The sequence below is a fragment of the Plecotus auritus genome, assembly GCF_963455305.1.
Source record: "Plecotus auritus genome assembly, chromosome: 9".
NCBI lineage: Eukaryota > Metazoa > Chordata > Mammalia > Chiroptera > Vespertilionidae > Plecotus > Plecotus auritus.
The window spans coordinates 133925885-133945248 of NC_137783.1; the positions used below are offsets into that span (position 1 = coordinate 133925885).

The window sequence follows — 19364 nt, forward strand, 5'->3', positions numbered from 1 at the left end:
TTGAGCTAATGGCCAAGATAAACATGCGAAAAAAAGAAAAATGGGGGAAATCTACTTAAAAATCATTTTTACACACTTTACATATGTTCAATATTCTGCTCCAAATACATTTATTTGGAGGCTGCTATTTTATTTTTGCCAATTTCCCCAGCGTTGTCTTATCTGCTAAAATGTCTCATTATGCCGAAGAGAGATGAAATCCCAATTTGGGGTCTCGCCTGGATTTGTATTGGCCCAAAGCAGCCAGATTCCTGGATGATGTATGTCCCATAAGCTCTCAAGGACCCTGGTCCCCACTGGGGTTGTGCTTGGAGGCAACATGGAACAGCTTCCATATTCCTGGAAACCAAGCCCCAGCCTCCTCTTACAGTTTCTCCCTTGGGGACACAGCAATGTGAGTCCTAATTAGTCTCAACATAACAAACTCCAATATTAATGATCTTCCTTGAGGGCGGTTCTGATCTTGCAGCTTTAGTGGGAGAGAAAAATAAGTCCAATACAAAGAGTAACCATGACCCGCTGGTTAGATCTGGTGAACTCGGGATGCTGAGTTAGGATACCTGACTGAGTCCTAGCTCTGCCACTGATCCTGGGGCCCTTGTCTGTACACAGAGGACTGGATTCTAAGCTCCCTTCCCGCTCTGTGGTCCTGTGACTCTCAGAATCCAATCAACTGCGTTTAGTCACAGCAAGTTAAATCACACCTCCCATCACTGAATGCTTACTATGTGCCAGGCAAATTGCTAAGCACTTTTAATGCATTATCTCACTTGATTCTCACTACAAACCTGTGAGGTGAGCACTATTAGTATCCATATTTAATAGGTTCAGAAAGATTAGAGCATAGTGATGATAAAGCCACAGCTCTGAGTTCTCTCCCCAGACACGTCACTGACTTTCCCCTAACCTGACAAATATGCAAATGGGGTCCAGCAGAAGAAATGTAGGTAGGTCCATCATTGATATTTTTTAAGTTAGCATCAGCCTCCACTCACTATATGAGGATAAGGCAGGCCAGGGCTGGGAGTAGTCAGAGAGGTAGTTAGAGCCCAAGGGGAGGGAAAGGACATTTAATAGCAAAGCCAGGCACTTTATATGCATTGTCTTTTTAAATCCTTACTGCAACCCTATGAGGTGAGGTTGCTATTCCCATTATACCGATGAAGAAAATGAGGTTCAGAGAGGTTAAACCACTTGTATTACACTTATCACCATTGGTCAGCAGCAAAGCCGTAATCTGAACGGCTTCGTTTGCTTCTGACACATTGCATTGGGACAATTTTTTTTGTGGCCAGAGCAACCATACACACATTCATTAAAGCCAAGCCTGTGTCAGCTGAAAATGAAATAACTGGTCAATTCAGTGGAAAAAAAGAAAAATATTCATTAAAAAAGTCAGTCCTTTCTTGATGTTGACTGAACTGAGATCTCCTGGGTCTGAGGGCCAGTCCCTGCCCTGCAGGTTTCTTCCCAGACAGTGTTGTCCCACCCATGAGGGAAGAATCAAGGGCAATGGACTGACCTCAGTGCTGACTTACTTGTATGGGCTCCCAAGAGGCTTTAGAATAAGCACGTGGGAGGTGGGCCAAGAATATGGTGTGACAATGCTTTAAGTCATGCCTAACACATAGTAGTTGCTAAATAAATCTTTTTCAACTGATTAACTAACATATATATATTAGAGGCCCAGTGCAGGAAATTTGTGCACAGGTAGGGTCCCTACTGGCTGCTGGCTGCTAGCCAGGGGCTCCGTTCCCCTGGATGCTTGCCCTGTCACCGAAGCCTGCCATGTTCCACGCTGCCCCCTGGTGGTCAGTGCACATGTAACTCCTGGTCAGTCGAACTCCCACCAGTAGGGACAATTTGTGTATTAGCCTTTTATTATATAGGAGATATATATATATATATATATATATATATATATATATATATATATATATATATATGGTGTGTGATGCAGGGAGAAGTCCTGCACAAACCAAGCCATCTTCAAAACAGAAGAAAATTTTTTTCTATTTCTCTTTGGACCCCATCTCTGAAGACCAGATGCTTAAGTAGAACCACATAACTGGGCCTTCCTGGCAGAGAGAATAACTGACTCTGAGCACAAGGAGACATGTTGCTCTCTCGGGATGTAACTGTGTATCGCCACCCGGAGTATTCCCCCAATGGTGTGCTGATCAACTGGCCTATGGAAAATAAGCTAACAAGCAGTTCTGCTTTGTAGCACTTGCGAATTTCCATGTATAAACACTCTCAACTCAAGATACTAATGCTTTAATCACTAGCTTGCAAAATTCCTAAATAGTTAACAATCGGCTCACAAGCTAGCTCTATACACCACTGGATAGCCAGCTCAGAAGGTATCCCATCCTGAGAAAGCAGGAGTCTTTTTGGACAATGGCCCAGTGTCCTCCTTCCCCACTGTGGCTCCAGGCATTCCAAGATATTCCCTGTCCTTTTCATTCTTGTAGTTCCTTCAGACTAGAATGTTCTTCCCTTCCTCTTCCTTCTGAGATGTTCCTATACATCCTTTAAGACCAGGCTAAAAATACTCTGACTATTAAACCTTCTCTAGCCTCTTTAGGCAAAGCTCACGCTTGGTCCTTTGCCCCTGCCTGTATTATCTGTTTAAGTTTCTGCTTTTCCTACTAAACTGGGAAGCCCTTGGGGAGGGGCCACACTTGCTAAATGAATGAAGTTACAAACTTATCTCTGATTTCAAGTTAGGCAGTGAATGACATCACTCCTTAACCTAGTTTAAATGTTCATGTCTCCAAGTATCATGCTAAATCAGACAAAGACAAGTTATCACATGATCTCACTCATATATGGAATCTAACTAACAAAATAAACTGATGAACGGAGTGGATCCGAGACATGAAAGCATGGAACAGAGTGCGGAATCTAGGAGGTAATCAACCAAAGACCTTGTATGCATATACGCATAACCCATGGACACAGACAGTGGGGTGGTGAGAACCTAGGGCGGGTGGGGGGAGGGGTGAATGTCTCCCGCCCCCAAATTGAGGAAGTCAATGGAGGGGCGGGGGAGACATATATAATACTTTCAACAATAAAGACTTTAAAAATAAATAAATAAAATGTTCATGTCTCCAGAATGTCCATAAAAGCAGTTCTAATGGTAGTAGTTGGGAAACAGTGGCTAGTAAGGAATGTCTCATGCCATGGTGGGAAGGAACTGACCACTGACAGAAACAGAGCCCCTTGTGTCAATCTCAGCTCTGAGGGGATGTTCTGGGAGGACCCAGACCACTATAGCTGGCCTTAAACTTTCGGGCGATCACAAAAAGGGGTTGGGTGGGTTTTTTTAAGAGTCAAACTTGATCCTTCTCTTAACTTCCCCAAACCTATGAGCCTTCCACAGGGATGGACTGCAGGTAGGAAGAGTGTTCCCCAGGATGTCCCCTCAGGACCTGCCAGGAGAACCCAAGCATCAGGGGGAAGGGCTAGACTGACCCTCTCCAACTGGGAATTTCTAACCTGTAAGAGGGGAAGAGAGGGAGTGAGTGAAACCGGGGAGAGTGAGAGAGGGAGGATGGAGAACAAGAATGACTGGAGAGAGTAGTAATGTTCTCTACATAAACAGGTGGTATAAGCTAACAATAACAATGACAAAATTAAGAAAAGAAAAAAAAAACAAAAACAAAACACTGCTCTAAAGACAAACCAGCTAGCACAGAGCTCAATCAGCAATAAGTCAGGCTGATAAAAAGCAACAGAGCATCAGCCACATAAACACCCCGGCCACTTCAATGCTTCCTTCCGTGTATATTATGATGACCCTGATTGGTTGACAGGGCACCATCCCCATGACCCCAGGCACCAGGAGGGGTGCCTGACTCACGGAGGGGGGAGGTTGTGCAGGGTTGACGCTGACGAGGAGCTTTTTCAGAAAGACAAGTTATCCTTGACTGGATGCAGATGGCCCAGTGAAAAATGAAATCTGCCAGCAGAGGCTGCCTTTATCAGCTGTAGAAGTTCAGCAGGGACGAGACTTCCCCATCCCTGGCTGCCTGAATGAGCCTCCGGTTTCAGCACCATATCACAGACTGTCCTAATGAATTCTTCTGACGGGTTGGAGCCTCCACATATCTGCTTCTCAGAGAGCATCCTGGCAGTCTGGGGCATGGTACCAAACTCGCCTGCTGTTTGTGTTCCGCCCCACGGAGTCGGCTAGGAATGCTTGCTTACAGCAGGAAGGGCTGCCAGACTTACCCTGCCTGAACAGGGGCCATGTGACATCACCCTGGGCCCCCTCACTGACTTCCAGTTGGGGGTTGGGGACCAGGATGGCCAAGAGGCCACCTAGGGCATGCCAAGCCACACATCCAGGGGGTGTCCGCAATGTCAAGGACAAAATGACAAGGACAGGCACTGCTGCTTATTAATTTGAAATTATGGGCCAAGCACCACACCAAATGCTTTGACTCACTTAATGCATAAGACTGTCCTGTAAACCACCTTAGAGATGAGCAAACTAAGGGTTAAGTCAACCTGTCCAGAGTCATGGGGCTGTTAAGTGGCAGATCCTGGGAATGACACCGAGTTTCATGGATCCACAGATCCTGTAATCCTAAAAGGACAGGTGTGGAGGAACAGATGCAAAATGACATTCAATAGCTGGAGATTTGGTAGTAGATGGTCAGATAGATATGTAAACTTTCCAGTTTCATCCAGGTTTAGTAGCACCACGGAGATGACCATAATTGGGGAAATGAATTTACCACTGTGGTTTTAAAAAAACACAGACACATACTATTCTCAGAACGCGGAACCAGAGTTTTTAATCACCACTGTTCTTGGTTACTCGAGTCACCAATCTACTAGTGTGGAGCACCTAACCAAGAAATGAAGCCAGCAACGTAGGAGGCAAGGTGTCTCCAAGGCCCAGATTTGGCCTGCAAACCAGGATCCACAGACCTCTCGATACCTTGATACTGTCCCACCTGCCAACCAACTCTGGGTGAACAAGAGGTGCCTATGACAAGCCCTCTGAGTGCTTTCTGAGAAACTACTTGTTTCAGCCAACCCACGCTCTACATTTATCTCAGCCCCATTCCCCGATCCATCCTTCAATCCTCCCCTGCTCCCATTCGGGAAGTTGAAACCAGCAGGAGGCATTTTGATGGGTTCAGAGAGGACCTTTATGGGAAGGATGCCACAGCACACCTGGAGCATTGGCCCGACATCAGGTGGGTCCCAGCCAGTGCCACCCAACAGTGTCCCTTCAACCTCCTGATTTGGCAGGTCAGACGAGGAAGACAGAGACAATTGTGTGACAAGAGAAGTTTAGCACCTACTGACTCCGGCTCCTGCTGGCTTCACCTGGTGCAGCCCAGCTCTCCTATAAGGCAGGACCGTGGTTTGCTGATGGAGGTGGTCAGGGCCAGTGGAAACCAGGCCCCAGGGACAGTCCTTTTTGAATGGCTCTGAATTAGGGACCCTGGCTGCCTTTGGCTGGGTGTGGGGGCTAAGCACCTGTGGCACCCCCTTTGTGTTAGGACAATCCTGAGGCCCCTGGTCATGAACAGTGTCATGATCTGAGCAGAAACTCTGAGGCTCAGAAGGTGTTTTATGTCTCTCAGGTATGAATGGCGAAGCCTGTTCTCTTAGCCTCTGTATCACACTGCTGGGATGTTCCTGCCTCTAGGAGGACACGTCTACCCCATAGCCTCTTTCCACAATCCTCATCCTTTGCTCTGGGCCTTCCTAGGCTGCTCCTGTCAGAGGTAAACAGGGGGACAGGCCAGCAGTTGGGCCAGCAGACAGAACCACATGTGTCTTGCCACTAGTTTGGATATTTCTAGAACTTATGGGTGCGGAGGGTCTTTCAAAATTCACTTCTCCTCAGCTGCTTTTCCTGAGACCTAGGAATCCCTGTCTAAAGACCATGGCAACTTGCCTCCACGTGGCAGTATCAGGAATCTTCCTCAAAACATGCTTTGTCTTGTTCACCTGGTGAATTCAAAGGCATCTTTATCAAGAGGAGTCTACCAGTGGAGGTAAACTCTGCCCCACTCAACCTGGTGCTGGGCGAAGGCAGATGCTGACCAGGCAGCCCTCTGGACTTCCTCCCCCAGGGAGATCTCCATAAGACCTCACCAGGGAGCGCCATGCCCTCCACCCCTGTAGAGAGGGGCTTGCTTGGGTGGGGTCTAGAAGGAAGGCTGTGCTTGCAATGAGTGATAAAGGCTGCCTACGCCTACATGGGTCGTTATACTTTGAGACTTCAGAAAAATTGTGCCAGGAGATGTCTGTGATACGTTCTCTGGATTTATTTGTATGGATGGTAAGGATCTAGAGGCATCTTGAAAAAAAGAAGGGATATAGCCACAAGATTCTCCCCCACCCCCACCATCACTGGAAACCAGCAGCTTCCTCCTCAGCCCCCACCCTCTGACACAGAGCTCCTTGGGAAAGCAGGATGCTGCCTTTAAAAAATACTCATTGACCTTGAACTTTTAAATGTGTTTCTCAATTTTCCCCTTTTATCACTGTCCGGCTAACATTATGCTATGTCATTTCTTAAGTTCCGGTATTTAATATAAAATATTGAATGAAAACATATTTTACAAACAAGCTACACAACTGGATATGGGAGGAGGGAACATTTTGCCAACCATGTCTGTCCTTTCTCTGGGCACTTGACAAACATTCCTGGCATCCAAACAAGCAAGTGGGCAAGAAGACATTCCCTAGGCATTCCTGCTTCTCTGGTTCACAGGGCCAACGTGCCCTGAGACTAGGGGCATAAATACCATACAATGAGGGCTTTTGAGTCAGCATTGGGTTAGAATCTCAACTCTGTCACACATGAGCAATATGAGCCTCTTCATCTGTAAAATGGGATCGTTCTCAATAAGAGAATTCATGTAAAATGGCATTGGCCTGCACATATAGGTCCAATAAATGCACATTATTTTCATTTTCATGCTAGCACTTGAGCATCTCGTATTCGGGACAGCCCTGGGTGTGTGTTCACAGTGCTGGTGTGGGTTCACATGGGGGTCAGGCCCTGTCAGACAGAAGCCCCCTCTTCCTGTCAGACCTCCCTGACATCCGCACTCCATTCCTCATCTGTCTCATGTTTCTTCCCAGAGTTGTCTCCCTCTTTCCACCCCTCCTTCCTCTCTCTCTCCTGGAGTCCAACTGTCTCTTCAGTGGCCCTCGGAATCCCTGCCGTGTCAGGCAATCCTTCTCGCTCAGTGTCAACATCACCAATGCTCCTGGGATGCTGTGAGGGGGAGAAGTCACTTGTTTCAACCAATGCACCCTCTACATTTATCTCAGCCCCCTTCCCTGGACCATCCTTCAATCCTCCCCTGCTCCATAAAAACATATTATCTCCTAAACTCACATTTGATAATGTGTTCTGCCTTAGCTGCTTACATCTGAGATCTTTCTGTCTGAGGCTTCTACTCATAGCTGGCTGATCTTCAGATTGTGCTTAAAGGCACTGACTTTGCAGAGTCTCGATCCTCGGGAGTGTGTCCCATCCCCTCACCAGTCTCTGAATCCCGTTTTTCAGGAGGGCATGACTGTGGATGGCTGTCTGCTGGCTGGTCTGGTGGGTTTCCAGCCTTCTCAGAGACCACCCTTCCTATGCTGTCTGGCTCTTTCTTTCCTTCCCAAGGACAGTCTTAAAACTTAACAGAATCAAGAATTTTCTTGCTTGAAAAATCGAGAAAAGCCCAGAGCCCTCCACTGAAGCAACTGCTTTCTCCTCAGTGCAAGGAATCGGGCCAGATGTGGTGGTTGTCATGCTGAGCATTTCAATGGATTGATTAAGTCTTGCACAGAGTTTCAATCACTTGATAAATAGACTAGAAGCAAAGACCTGCTTGAAAAGAGCCAAGACCTTCATGTTTTCTTAGGGATTGGTTTCCCTTGCTGTGGTTCTTATACATTTACTTGTGAGAAATTCCTACAAGCCACTCTGCCTGCTGGGAGGCTTGAAGAAAAGTGCCCCTGGTTAATAACCACTGTTCTATACATACACACCTGTTAGCCCAAGATCAGAGGTGCAAACACCCAGCAGGGAGAACATGCCTCTATGAGTCATTGCCTTTGCCCTAAGCAAGATGTGGGAATTCCTGCTGCCAGCTCACAGGGACTAAATAGTCCCCAAAGCCATAACATTTCAGTGTGTGGGTGTCAGGGAGGTAGAGGCCTATTGTTGAGATGTGGACCGAATGAGGCACAAAGACTAAATATGCAGGTGTGACCATGCTCCACACCTTATCTTATCTGGGGAGGTCTCCCCTGTTTGTGGCAAGTCACTGACAGAGGATGGGGCAGACTGTGTTTGAAAATAAACCTCATGGGTGGATTAGCCTGGGCTAACTCTTGCAGTGCTGACTGCACTCAGCATGAATGTCCTGACCCACAGCCCCATGGACCATCAAGGCAGGGTCCCAGGCTATCTACACTGACCATTCTGGAAAGGCTCAGTGCAGCTCAGGAATGTCAAGTACAAATCCCATCAGTCACCTGTCAGCATGTATTTATGAGCCCACCTTTCAGCTTGCTGCGTAAAGTATGGGCCACAGGCCAACAGGGTGGGAATCTCCTGGGAGCTGGTTAGAAATGCACAATCTCAGGCTCTGCCCCAGAATTTCTGAATCTGAGTCTGCACTTTAACCAATTTCTCAGGGAATGTCTATGACTATTAAGGTTGAGAAGCCCTAATGTTAGTAACTCTGGAAAAGGAAAAGTTCTGCTCCTTCCCTCTGGAAGCTCACACTCTGGTTAGGAAGATATGACTCATAGATATGAAACAATGGAGCAAGTCAAATCATCAAAGCACATTTCAGAAGGAAAATAGAGGGCAGAACACCAGGACCAAGTCCTGCCTCAGCCACTTACTATCACTGAACCTCAGCTGTCTCTACTGTAAAATGGGAATAATACTTGTTCAGTCCAGCTTACAGATTGTCCCAGATGGGAAAGCAATACAGCCATACGTGCAAACTAACGTTACATGCTAGTATCCTGAGGGCTACAGAAGTTCAGAGATGAGGGCTAGGGATAACTAGAATGGTCTGAAAAGATCCTTGGGGGACAGAAAAGGGGGGCTGGAGGTAGCCTTTTAAAAATATTGAATCATACCCTGAAACTGGCATTATAGTAAAGATGGAAAAATGCGCATTTTGACAACTGCACCTAATATAGTCTCTAGCCCAGGCTACATATAGAGCTTCTACTGACCAACTTTCGTCCTGACAGCCTGCTAACGATCGACAACGTGGGTCTCAGAAACACACACTCAATGCCACCAGGTGTTTTACTGAAGACAGGAAGCAGGTGGAGGCAGTCTCTGTGGGGAGGCTGGCAAGAGCCCTATGGCTACAAACCTTAACTCTGGTTTGGGATATATAGAAAGGAGCTGCTTGTTATTTTGCAGAGCAGACCTGTGAAGATGCCTGGACACTGCCAGGCAATGCCTGGGGGAGTGGGAGGTAAAGAAAATCAGCAGGTGGATAATCGGTTTCCTAGGTAATATTTCTTATGCTTTTGCTGTGTACTAGATGTTTTCATACCTCCCCGCCCCCCCCCCCCCCCCCGCATTTAATCCTCACTCTGACCCTATGAAGCAGGGGACTCTTTTGTCCCTCCATCACAGATGAGGAAACTGGGAATTTAGGATTAGAACCCAGGTTGGTCTGCTTTCCAAAGCCCATGACTTTAACTGCAAGCTAAACTGCTAGGGGAGTGTGAGAATTGCTGGTCTTCCTCGTGCTGTTGAAACAATGTGACTTTGCTTTTGTTGTGAAACCTGGCTCCCTTGGACGCGCTGACGTTTGCCATGCTTGTCCTGAGCTTCTCCAGAGAAATGCTGTCTCCTGGCAGGAAAAGATAAAAAGGGCTGATACAGATGAGTCACCGCACTCGCTATAATTAACAGTGATGCAAGAGCCAGATGCAAACTAAGAGGGGCCTCAGGACCTGCCTTTTAGGCGGCCAGAACTTTGAGCGCACTTCAATGCAGAAGACAGTCTCGGTGGCTCAGCCGCAGGCTGCTCAATACACATTTAAAAGGGAGACGTGAAACCCGAAATGCATGGAATGCGTGCGAGTTCTGAGATAATGGAGCTGAGAAGGCGACACCAAATTAATCTCCTTATTTACAACTGAAAAACCATACACCAGAACCGGAAGGAGAGTTTATAGTTTATAGATAATGTAGATCTTGGCTTTCACACTTGGCCGCCCTGGAAAGTCTAAGCGGTTTTCAACCTGCTGAGCTGATTTACGGCAACTATAGCGGTAAATTCACTTGTACTAGGTGTTCAGCTTATACCCTCCTGATGGTAGTGTGTAATTGTGAACTTTTCAAAAAGGACTCATAATCGTTAATAGCTCTCTATTCTCTTTTGCTGACCTGGAAAAAGAAGTGATGCAATGATAGCCTGATTAAAATGACCCCTAAAACACAATCCCCACCATGCTGTCCACAAGCCCATTCAGCCAGCTCCCACGCAGTCCCTTTAAGATTCGAGCAGAGGAGAGGCCTCTCTGGCTGCTTCTCTGAGGGATACCTGCCTCCCGAGTTTCCACAGGAGGAAATAAATAGTGGTCAGGACCTGGGACAGGCTCAACTAGTGGTCATCAGTGTCGGCAGTATCTTCTTGCCTATTTAAAAGAGGCTTAAAGATTTGAGCTCAATAGGGCTGATAGAATCTTGCCACTTTCTTTTTGAATAGACTTTAATTGAGAGCGAAGTGAAAAAATGCAGGTTACATTTTTAGTGTTATCCATACGTTGTAAGATCAACACCAAGACAGTGATGCATCTAACGTTTATACATTTCCTAACTTTAGTTGTCAAAGAGCAAATCATTATCAGATAGATATATTTACACAATAATTTCAAGCAACAGTAAATAATAAACTCCCTCCCTTAAAAATCCAAAAAAAAAAAAAATCACACACACCCAATTACCTTTAAACAATGGATTTCCTCACCCTAGTTAAGTATCATTTTTTGCACATATACTTTTAGACCCAAAGTTATTTAAGTTACTTAAGAACAGTCTTATCAGTGAGATCCCAGATCAGCCCCATTTCTTTACGAGTTGCTTTAATTTTTACAACTTGAAGCCACATAACCAGTGTGGCCTGTACACTTGAAGGACTCTAAGGACACCCCACACGATAAAAATGAATTCCACTTCCTTTGTGGAGGATATATGTACATCTCTGAAGACGCATATGACTACAATTCAAAAAGTCAAAAATGAACACAAAACCAAAATCTCAGATCTTCAAACACGGTGTCTTAAGAGCATTGTGTTAATGTTAACATTGAATTAACTGAATGGTAATATTCTTTCGTATTTCTCTACAGAGTTGCTGGTTAGCTCTGATTCTTTTTTTCAGCTGCTTGAAACACACGGGCTTTAAAAATTGCCCGGCAGTGCGCAGCCTGCCTAACCTCCGCGCCGTCGGACGGTTCTCACCCCCAGGGCCCTGCTCTCTGATTTATTTCTTGCTATTGCTGTTAGTAAATGGAAACCATGACAAAGTTTACATTAGCAGACACATCCACATGCCCTGGCCTATAAATATTCTATGATGGAAAATGGTACAATGACTCCATTCCCAGTGAAAATGAGCGTAAAAGAAGGGGGTGGGGGAACCTTCTCAACAATGGCTCTTCTTACACTGGGAAATCCAGACCAAACGGCAATGGACAGTGTCAGCCACCTCTCCGGGGCCTTGTGAGTCAATTATAAGTTGGCAGAGTGGAGGCCACCTTCTCCGGGAAAACCTGGTGGGATCCAGTAGTACACGCATCTTGTCTTGGAAGCTGGATGAAGAAAGCGAACTGCCATTTCTTTCTTAGAGAGGTGAGTGAGGAGGAATTTTAAAGTCAGATTGGAAAGCAGTTCCCACACTGTCCTGCCTGGGACACAGCCCTGTCCCCGGGGTGGACCCCTCAAAGTGCCAGCTGGAGCTTGGTCATGTTTCTCTGGTGCATGTTGTGATGGCGGACTAATTCGTCTGACCGGGCGAACTTTTTCTGACAACTGGGCCACCGACAGCTGAAGGGCTTTTCACCTGTTGACACAATTGCCAGTCAGATACTTGCAGCAGAAAAGATGGTGTATATTTAACTCTCAAAGACCTGAGTTAATGCCACAAGGCACCCACTCCGGATTCCCTCTAGTTTTGTCCCTAAGCTAATGCACCAGGCTCACTTCATGGGCAGCTCCGAGATGGCAGCACCTCTGAGGCCTTAAAATACTGTAGCAAATTATAAAATACTAGAAGCCTGGTGCATGAAATTTGTGCACTTGGGGAAGGCTCCCTCAGCCTGGCCTTTGCCCTCTTGCAGTCCAGGAGCCCTCGGGGGATGTCCGACTGCCTTGGAGGCTGGAGAGGTTCCAGCCACCGCCACTACGCTCGCCAGCTGTAAGCCTGCCTTCTGGCTGAGTGGCACTCCCTCTATGGGAGCACACTGACCACCAGGGTGCAGCTCCTGCATTGAGCATCTGCCCCCTGGTGGTCAGTGCACGTCATAGCGACTGGTTGTTCTGCCGTTCGGTTGATTTGCATATTAGCCTTTTATTATTTAGGATTATTAAGTCAGAAGACTTGGGAAATGAGAGACTATGAATGGAAATGTCTGGGTAATCATATAAAATGAAGGGGGGAGGAACATTTATTTCAGCCTCTCCTGTTAGACTGTTTTATGAACTGTGTAAGTAGGGCCTCAGGATCATCACCCTGGATGTTACTGATTAGTTGCCATCCAGCAGTAGAGCTGTGACTGCAGCTTTCCTATTTCAGTATAGACAGAGATTCTGGACAGGTTGAGTATTTTTAAATAAGTCACTGATACTAGTGTGCATGGTATTTGCTTCTATTTCCTTTAAGTGTTATTCAGAGCATAATTCTGTTACACAGAAAATTCTAGTTGAGGCATAGTTCTGAGATTGTTAACACGTCTGCCAAAAGATCAAGCCTTCTCCACCTAAGGCACCCTCAGAAGTTCTTTCCAAGCCTCGTTCTGTACAGGGAAGATAATTAGCTTTCATCAAGTGCCTAATGTATGCCAAGCTTTGTGCTGGCCATCGCAACAGTAAACCACTGTTACGAATGAATGACTGGAATGATTGGTCGACCAATCGCTATGACCCGCACTGACCACCAGGGGGCAGACACTCAATGCAGGAGCTGCCCCCTGGTGGTCAGTGTGCTCCCCCCAGCCTCTCCCCGCAGCTGGCCGGCCCCGATCATCCTGATCAGAACCTCCTGCGGCCCAGATCAGGACTGGGCAAGATGCCCCCATAGGCCCCAACTGCCAGCCAGGTCAAGGGACCCCACCCTGCACAAATTCGTGCACTGGGCCTCTAGTATATATATTAGTATATATACGGCTTGCCTCATGTACTCTTTAGAACAGCTCTGTAAGGGAAGTGTTGTTATCCCCATTCTACAGATGATGGTGGACATCTGGGCAAGGCAGACCCAGGCAAGATTCCATTTCAGGTCAGTCTAATTTCAAAACCCGTGCACTTTGCTGTATCCCATCTCCTGGGCCTAGCCATCATGCAAATATAGCTGTGACTTCAAGCTAAGTACAAATGCCACAGAAGCCAATCCCTTGTACCACCTAGGGGATCTTCTCACAATAACGCTGGTCCCACTTGGCCTTTTCTGGGAACTACTGGTCAGGACAAGCACTGAGAAATGTCCCAGGGGAGGTGCTGACACAGGGTCGGAGCTGGGAGCCCATCAAGTATAGCATTAAACAGTCCACTGGTAACCTAGGTCACCAGCACATATGCAGATATGCACAGGTTTGGGGGTTGGGGTACAAGGAATAGAAACTCTTTCCCACCAAATTATGAGCTCAGGACTAAGGCAAAGAAGCAACACCAAAGGCATCGAGTAGGGCCAACGAGATGCCCATCCCACCAACTCTGGGGCACAGGTGCCTTGACTCTGTCTTTAAGTGCGGCCTGTTTGGGTTGAAAATCTGGGACTGCACGAGGGGCTCATGATGTCATGCCTTCCTCTACCTCCTGCTCACTGTTCCTCTGCTCTTTCTAATCTGTCTCCTGCTCCTGGTCCCCACCCCCAGCCATGCAGCCAAAGTCCTGTCCCACCCTTTCTCTTGCTGTCTTCATTCTCCTCAGTCTATCAATGGTATTCAACTCTGCTGACTTCCTACTTGATTCTCTTTCCTCCATGGGCTGTGAGGTAAACCCCAATCCCCCAAACCTTTCTCCAACAAAGAAGACATATGGAGGGCTGAGAGCAGATAAAACTGGTTTTGCTACTTACTAGCTTTAGGACTTTACACAAGTCATTTAATCACTAGGTGCCTCAGTCCCCTCATCTATAAAATGGGGATAAACATGCTTGCCTTACTCTTCTTACAAGGATGATGCTAAGGTAAGATAACCTAGACATTGGCCCTCCTTCCAAAGCTATAAAATACACAACAAAGACGGTGCCATTTTCATTATGAATCACACCAGCCTTACGGAGAAGCAAAAGCCTTCAACAGCCAGTGAATAAATGCTATACTCCCCTTCTCTAGACTAGTACAAAGGAAATAATATCCACACGCTGATGTGAGTCTGGCAGAAACCATGGCAGCTCCCGGGGTACTAACTTTTAGCAGAGAAAGAATTCCAATCTCTGAAAATAGTGTCGTGAAACATGAACTTTCAGAGAATAAATGTTTAGCTTGCTAGATTTGGGCGTGCTAGAATTTCTCTTGTTCTTCTGTGAGGTTGATTATCCTCAAGCTGAGTGATAAAAAAAAAATATGATGAAACAAATTGGGAACAGGGGGACCTAAGTTATCTCTTCATTTTTATTCTGGACACTCATGAAAAGTTCTTTTCACATCTTTCTTCTATTCTGTGTCAATCCCCCGCCCCTTCTTAAACAATGTTATTGTTTCAAGATAGCCATAGAATGTTCTTTCTCTTATCTGAGCCTAAACCTGTTTAGAACCGTTTTACACTAGTCTTTTCCAATCTCTCTCATCATGAACAACTTCATTCAACAGTAGTTTAAAAAATAATGAAAAATAAATGTGAAGAAAAGTTTACGCACTTGTTTTACCTGTATGAGTCCTGGTGTGGGTCTTCAGGTGGTCGGACCGGGAGAACTTTCGCTGACAAGTTTTACACTGGAATGGTTTCACACCTAGACGGACAGAGAAGGTCTAACCGCAGCCCTAACAACGTGGGGGCATGACGAGGCCCACAAGGCCTGCTTCCCGGAGGCCGGAGGAGCCGGGCAATTCCAGCCACGCCTGCAGCATCTGCCTCACCCTCAGATTTCCCCCAGGCCCAGCATGAACCACCCGATTCTGTGCATAACCCTGGAAGACCTGCTTCTGCTCTTGGAAACAATTATTCCTTAACCACAGATGTCCAGCTTTCTGACCAAGATCTCAACTCTGTCCAAGACTGAAAAAGAGGATCATACACTACAGATGGGATTCCAATCTCCACCACCCATGATCTTTACTGGTGCTCGGTGTATCATCAGCAAGTAGCTAGTGGAATCTCATTGTTCTGTGGTCTGCATGATAAATATGGGGTGCTTCTTTCTCTTTCCTCCCTTTCTTTCTCTCTTTCTTTTTTTCTTTTTCTTTCTTTCTTTCTTTCTTTTTTTTTTTTTTTTTTTTGAGAAGGAAAATCCCCAGCAATTAGAAAAAAATTTGGAAAAATGAAACAAATGGCTGACCCTCTCACATCCATACTTAACAACAAAGAATCACAACATCAACTGTAATGCAAGGGAACACACTGCCGGCAATGAGAAGTGAACCTACAAACCTGTGTGTCTCCTTTGGTGTCTTTTGAGCTGGTCTGAACGAGAAAACCTTCGCTCACAGTCCTTGAAGTCACACTGGTATGGTTTCTCACCTTGGGGGAAGACACAGACTCCATGTGAAAATGATACTGGGCTCGCTGTCAGTGACCGCAGACTTGGGGGGCTAGGTGCATGAGGATGGTCCCTCACCTCCCAGTTAGAAGTGAACAGAATCCCAGGCTCTGGAGTCTGAGACCAAGGTCACATCCCACTTTGGCACTTTAAGGGCTGGGTGAGGTGTGATTTCCTTATTGTGAAATGGGCCCAATAATCTGACAACTTCCGAGGATTTATAAACTGATTAAACCAGACCATCTACATAAAGGGCTTAGCCCAGTACCTAGCGCAAAAGCGTGCTCAAAAATCACTGGCAGAGAATATTTAGACAAATAATAAACCAAAGCACTCTTAACTCCTAGACTGAGTCTGAGGCAGAATCCTGGGATGGACGTGCCTTGGAGCAGGCCCCATATTTTATGGCCTGAAGATTTGGTGTTCTCTGCTACTGACTTCTCATTCCTGAGTCAAGAATAAACAATTCCATGGTTGTGAGACACTCACATTAAACCAGGAGCTTAGATTTTGCTATCCCTTTATCAGAGAGAAGTCAGTAGTGGGGTTGCACAACCTCCCCTCTCAGAATGGAGAAGCCCCACCCTGTCCTCGCTCAAGAAAGTTCAGCCAAACACTGGGAGCTGAGCCCCAAGAGTGCACTCAGCGACCTCGGGCCTTTCCACCTTCGTATGAGAATTCTGAGTCACCCGCATTCTGGGATGGAGAGCAAGTCCCCCCGCCCCCGGGCTCCGTTGGGTCTTTCCGTTGCAGGGCAGTCCCTAGTTACCTTTCCAGCCCCATAACCTCCTCTATCTCCCCTGAGTAACCTCTATCCCTGCTATACCAGAGCTCACCATTCCCGAAATCTGCCTCACCCTTTGCTCACACTAAACGCCCTTGGTCCCTATCCCCACGTTCCTACCCGGCAAAAAGTCTGCTGTAAGTTCCTCACAAATGCCTGTTTGTCTGTGATCCTTCCTGGGAATGTCACGTGCAGACTGAAAGCCCTTCCTTCGCTCCTTACAGAATTTCTTACAGAACATCGAACGTGGTGGGCTGTGCCCAGGTCTGCCTTCTCCCACCGGCTGGAAATTCCCGAGGGCAGGAGCCTTTCCTTAACTTGCTACTTGTTCCCAGCCCAGTGACTTAGCTTCACCTCTACACTTGGGGAGGACAATACCACTATTCGGTCTCATTTCTTTTCCCTGTTCCCGTTTTTCCTTTTTCTGCCCGACCTTAACCTTGATGGTCAGCCCACACCCATCCTCCACCAAGAAACCTCCTTGACTCTAGCTCAAGTGGATACTCTCTGAACAACTCTTCCCACTCCTCCAGCCTCTGGTTTAGTACATTATCATGTGCTCTCTTAGTCCCTTTTCAATTGTATATGTCCTAGATCCAAAACAGACCATACGCCCTTTGAACTGGGGGCTTGTGACTTGGAATTAAAAGGCGTGAATTTGAGTCCTGATTCCGCTGTACCCTACTCACTGATAATTGTTGTATGTGTGAGGATTAAATGAAATAATGCGTGTAAAGAGCTTGACACATAAAAAGCATTTAAAATAGAATTACTTCATATTACAGTCTGCACTATTATTACAAATTGTACTCTTTCAAGAAGGGGGCCACAGAATTGTTATATACCAGCATGCCCTGGCAGGTCTGATAGTCTTGGCGATCTTGTCTACTGTCTTCCCTTCACACAGACATCGAACCCTCATTGTTTGCTAAGTATCTCTTTTCCATTAAAAGTTTCTACAAATGTATCGTCTTGAATGTATTCCTTCGCATTCTTCCAAGCAGAGTTTTACTTACCATCTCCCTTCTAACCTTAACATTTACTTCCCAAATGATCCCATTTAGGAAACTATGTGAAAACAGAACATGCCACCGGTTTTCTCATCTTTAGCCTCAAAGCCAGTGGTGCACTGAGTGCAAAGTCAGGTTTACGCAGGAACTGCATCCTCCACATGCAATGACGTAGCAACGTCCAATGGTCTAGAGATCTGAAAGCAGATCACTTTCTTCTCTAGCTTCCCCCTAAGCAACCTCAGCAGTAATATTAAATAATGACGCTTATCGTCACAACAAAGCTGTCTTTCAATTGTGGAAAGAATGCCCTGGTCAGTGGAGCTCAGGTGACTGGAGCATCATCCCATACACCAAAAGGTTGCAAGTTCGATTCCTGGTCAAGGCACATATCCAGGTTGTACATTCGATCCCTGGTCAGGATGCATGAGGGAAGTACTAGTCAATGTTTCTCGCTCACATCGATCTTTCTTTCTCTCTCTCTCTCTTTCTCTCATCAATTTAAAAAAAAAATTTAAATGAAGAAGTATGGCGCCAGCTGCCTTGCAGAAAAGCCTGCTCTTCTCCCTTTCCCTATAGGGGAGACCCAACCTCACTCCGATCCACAGGCCAAGGGCAAATATTTGTAAAACGGCTGTTCACATTTGAGGTGTCCAACAACCACACAAGGACTCTTTCCCAGAGGCAGACCTGTGGGGAAAATCAAGTTTTCCTAGACGCATCATCAAAATCACCATCTTCTTTTTAAGACTGAAAACAAAAATTAAACCTACAATCCATTTCCCCATTCTCATTTGGTTGATTATTATTCACCCAAGCAGGTTAAGTTTGTCTTTGAACCATCTCTTCCTAATCTTGGGATAACCTGGCCCATTAAGCTCTCAAAATTGTCTGATTACCAAACTCCCAGGCTAGCCCCTCTCTCTTTAGAGATGCTAATAGTATTCTAATAGTAACACTATCATTTATTCAGACCTATAGGCATAGGGTACTGCACTTGGTGTCTCAGACCTATAATTTCTTTAATCCATTTTAATGTTAAAATTTAATCTGCTTTTAACAATTACATAAGGTAGGCATTATCATCTCCATTTTTCACATGAAGCAAATGAGGTTAAGAGAGGTTAAGTAACTTTGGCTAGGTCTCACCACTTGGTGATGAAGCCAGAATTCAAACACCAGCCTCTTTAATTCTATGTGATTCTCCTTCCACCACTCTGCTCAGCTCTTCCTTAAGACAGCTTACTGCCGAAACCGGTTTGGCTCAGTGGATAGAGCGTCGGCCTGCGGACTGAAGGGTCCCAGGTTCGATTCCGGTCAAGAGCATGTACCTTGGTTGCGGGCACATCCCCAGTGGGAGGTGTGCAGGAGGCAGCTGATCGATGTTTCTCTCTCATCGATGTTTCTAGCTCTCTATCCCTCTCCCTTCCTCTCTCTGTAAAATATCAATAAAATATATTTAAAAAAAAATAAAAAGACAGCTTACTGACTTCTTTATTAAAGGATGGATAATCAGGATACAAAATGGCCCTGCAGCCTTTTTTTCTATCACCTGAGCCAGATCTTTCCAAGTAGCGCCTACTGTCCATCCCAGCAATCACCGGGGTCCTTAGCGTGTGAGACACAGGAGCA

General features: G+C 46.1%; 1 protein-coding gene across 1 annotated transcript in view; it reads right to left on the reverse strand.

Annotated features, from left to right (window-relative positions):
* Positions 1 to 10721: 10721 nt before the first annotated feature.
* Positions 10722 to 19364, reverse strand: part of WT1 (WT1 transcription factor) — a gene marked incomplete at its 5' end in the record, with an annotated part of 50436 nt that continues 41793 nt past the window's right edge. The window contains 3 exons of the mRNA XM_080640821.1: positions 10722 to 12083; positions 15099 to 15191; positions 15830 to 15919. Of these exons, the coding sequence (XP_080496947.1) occupies positions 11962 to 12083; positions 15099 to 15191; positions 15830 to 15919 (305 nt within the window). The 3' untranslated portion in view covers positions 10722 to 11961. The remainder of the gene's footprint in view (positions 12084 to 15098; positions 15192 to 15829; positions 15920 to 19364) is intronic.